Here is a 3,343-nt window from a genome sequence, read left to right as displayed (position 1 = left end):
GATAAATGGCCTAAATTGGAGGATCCATGGCAGCCAAAACCGAACATGGACGTTGGACGGCACACCCTCTACCAGACATTCCGGCCATAGGACCTCCACGGATATGCAGCCGCCTTATCAAGGTGATCGTCAATAATTGATGTCGTAGTGGGAAGACCCGAAGAATCCATAACGCGTCATGTGGCTGCAGTATGATCTCTTCTCATGCCTCAGAGGCGCCCAAGGATTTGATATGACGAAAGACGAGGCCGTTCCTTGAATCGGTTGAACGAATCCTTTGACAAGCGGGAAGGCTCAGCCCATGTATGTGGCGTACACCTCATGCAAAGCTTGGCTCGAAGCAGCCTCCTGGCGTGCGACGACCCGTTTAGGACGTCCTGATGGAGTGTTGGTGCTCCCACCCTGTCCTCAACATGTGGAAGCATGCGTCGCAAGCTGCACTTCGCTGATCAGGGTCCGAACGGTCTCGGCCGCTTGTGTCTTGGAAATGAGGGGTCCAGGTCCGTCGTTTGGATGTTGTTTCCCTAAAACCCATGTAAGCTTGTGAAGTGTGGCCTGGTGTGCTGAGGTGCCGTGATATGCACTCCGCCATCAGCATGGAGCGGAGACGAACTGTGGAGACACATCCACCGTTCAATGTTGTGAATATGCCTGGTGGAGTGATGTGCGAATTTGCAAACCTTGGACGTTGCGCTTTGCTAATAGAATTTGTTATCGGTGCGAACCAAAGATTGGCGATACAAGAGGTACATGGAGGTACTTCGAGATACTAGGTGGGTCGGCATCCCTCACGCCAGCCTGCCCCAGCACACCTGGGCATCTTGTGCAACACAGGCTACGCGCGGGTTAGCCTCTGATAACATATATTGCCACTTGGTGTTGAGATCGAGAAAATTCAGCGGTGGACAACGCGAAGCTGACTGAACATTTTGCAAATCAGTCAGTGAAATTGAAGGTTGTGCAATCGTGGGCACAGCAGCATCAGCATCTGAGTGCAACTTAGTAATCGAGGCATGTGATTTGGCGGCAGACGCTCGGGCCTATGACGAAGTTCGCGATGCCGAACTTCACGAACTGCCAAACGTCGGTCAGGTCGTCGCGTCAACCATTGCACACGATCTTGTAAGAATATTACTCTCGTCGCACACCAATAACACGATGCATCAGAGGCAATAGCTGACATTCGTTTCATAGCCCCTCATATCGCAACAATGGCACCATCCAGGGCTATTCTTCTTCGCCGCATAGCCTCCGCAGCCACAGCGCCATGCTTACGACCGACTTCGCGTCTCCTCACAACGTCTACCTCTGCACTATGTAGAACACAACAGTCGTCAGTCTTGCGATCGAGCCTATCGCGACAGTCACATTTGCCTACGCTATGCACGCGATCATATTCGCAGTCAGCCAGCGCGGCGCCTGAAGCACCGGATTACCTCAACGAGGCAGAATTACACGTCTTCAACAAGATCAAAGCGGAGTTGGAGCCCGTGAAGCTGGAGGTATGTAATGCTTCCCCGCTTTCTCGCTTTCTCGCTTGGATATGCGTATGTGCGGAGTTGGGAGCGCTATGCGTTGACCACACCGATCGCACGACCGACTACTGCACCGCGAGCATGCACGTCATATCAGTATTGCGGGGTATATTGCAAGTCTGGACGCACATCAGATGTCGAAGTATTAGCAACACGTCTGCAGAATATGAGTGTGCTTCGGTTAGTGAACGAACAATCGCTGACATGTAGGGCACAGGTACAAGATATTAGCGGCGGCTGCGGGTCCATGTATGCCATCCAGATCGAGTCCCCTAAGTTCAAAGGCTTGACGGTCATCAAGCAACACAAGATGGTCAATGAAGTACTGAAAGACGAAATAAAGAGCTGGCATGGTGTACAGCTTAGGACGAAGGCTGCTTGATCGCGGCTCGAATACGGAATGTATATATGTTGTACGACTAATGTATACTTGATAGTCATGAGACAGAGCTTCATGAATAATGTGTCGGTTGCATTGGCTTTGGCTCGTTAGTCAGTTGATAGTCTATCGCAGCTGCTTTGCTTCGCATGCTGCGCTCCAGGCCGAAGTGACCGACTACTTTGGGAACCGAGGGCACGTTCAATTACAGTTCTGAACACCAAAAGCTAAGAAGAATGAGGGAGTAGCCAAGCTTGTCGAGCTAGGGGCTCAGCGAAGGCAGGCATAGCAGAGGAAAATACCGTAGCTCCTAAGCTCTTATTGTAGGTCATGATATCAGACAAATGCGCAAATAACGTTCGACTCTGATTGAACCTAGATACCAAGTACAGTGAAAGCCTGAAAACCATACGCACTGTCCTCTTTTTCCTGGAAACTATTCATCGTCGTCGGTATCATGGCTATTGCTGATCTCTAACACGTCTCCATCTACTCAAAGATCAGAATATTGGCTAGATTAGTGGTACGCAGTAGTGTCCGTCCATGAACTTACAAGTCTCGAGCTCTCCCGACCAATTGCACATGACCAACCGGCAACCAGCGTAGTCTGACACCTCAGCATCAGGAAATCTCGCTCTAAGTTGGCCTGGTACATCGACACTGTGATCGGGGTAGTTCACACGATTGTTACTCGCATCGACCCCTTCATCATGTCTCTCAAATCCAAACAGCCGAATGGTTCTCAAATCTGGGCAAGCCTCTGAGTCGAGTAACTCAGGAAGCGCTATTTTGACAAAACGATCGTAAGAAGGGCCATTCGCACATTCTCTCATATACGACTGTGGAGGTAGATGTATGGAATCAGTGTATGTTTCACATGCGTCAATACGTTACAGACTTACCTTGTTACTATTGCTATCGCCCGTGTTCTCTTCGGCGATGGGTCGTTGATCGAGGATAAGGTGTTGCAGCGTCTTTCGTGTCGCTCTGAACAGAGCGCTCCACTCCCTCAGAATTCGCTCGTCGGATGGCGTAGAATAGTACATCATTCTTTGCTCGTACTCGGTACCAACTCCAGGCTTGCAAAGATGCAGTGTCTTGAGACTTACCAGTCTCGATATGCTTTCAGGAACCAGGCATGCAAGAGCACGCGTGGTGACATATTCTTGACCCTCCAAGTCCACCTCTTCGACTTTCGTACGCCCTCCTTCCGTCATCTCTTCTAGATAATCAAATATCTGATCCTCTGGTATAGCATTCTCAGAATCCGGCCAGCCTATTGGACGATCCAAGACGGCCAAATGAAGTTCCTCGATCTGATCAGGTTTCGTGAGAAGCCATCTGACAAATTCCTCGGGGAAATAACCACGCAATTTGAGCGTCTTCAAGTTTTGCAATGCCGGCAGCTGTACCTTGGATTCATCCAACC

At 50.1% G+C, this 3,343-nt stretch overlaps 1 protein-coding gene across 1 annotated transcript; it reads left to right on the top strand.

Annotated features, from left to right (window-relative positions):
• Nucleotides 1-1,211: 1,211 nt before the first annotated feature.
• J4E87_002802 (uncharacterized protein) lies at nt 1,212-1,917 on the top strand (the record flags this gene model as incomplete). Its single annotated transcript, XM_049374436.1, has 2 exons — nt 1,212-1,502; nt 1,753-1,917. 2 exons carry the CDS (start codon nt 1,212-1,214, stop codon nt 1,915-1,917), a joined length of 456 nt encoding a protein of 151 aa, XP_049235427.1.
• Between the last annotated feature and the right edge of the window lie 1,426 nt (nt 1,918-3,343).

This window comes from Alternaria ethzedia (assembly GCF_023757985.1).
Source record: "Alternaria ethzedia strain BMP 0044 chromosome Unknown scaffold_5, whole genome shotgun sequence".
NCBI lineage: Eukaryota > Fungi > Ascomycota > Dothideomycetes > Pleosporales > Pleosporaceae > Alternaria > Alternaria ethzedia.
Note: the sequence above shows the minus strand (reverse complement) of the source record. Positions and strands in the feature narration are given on the sequence as shown.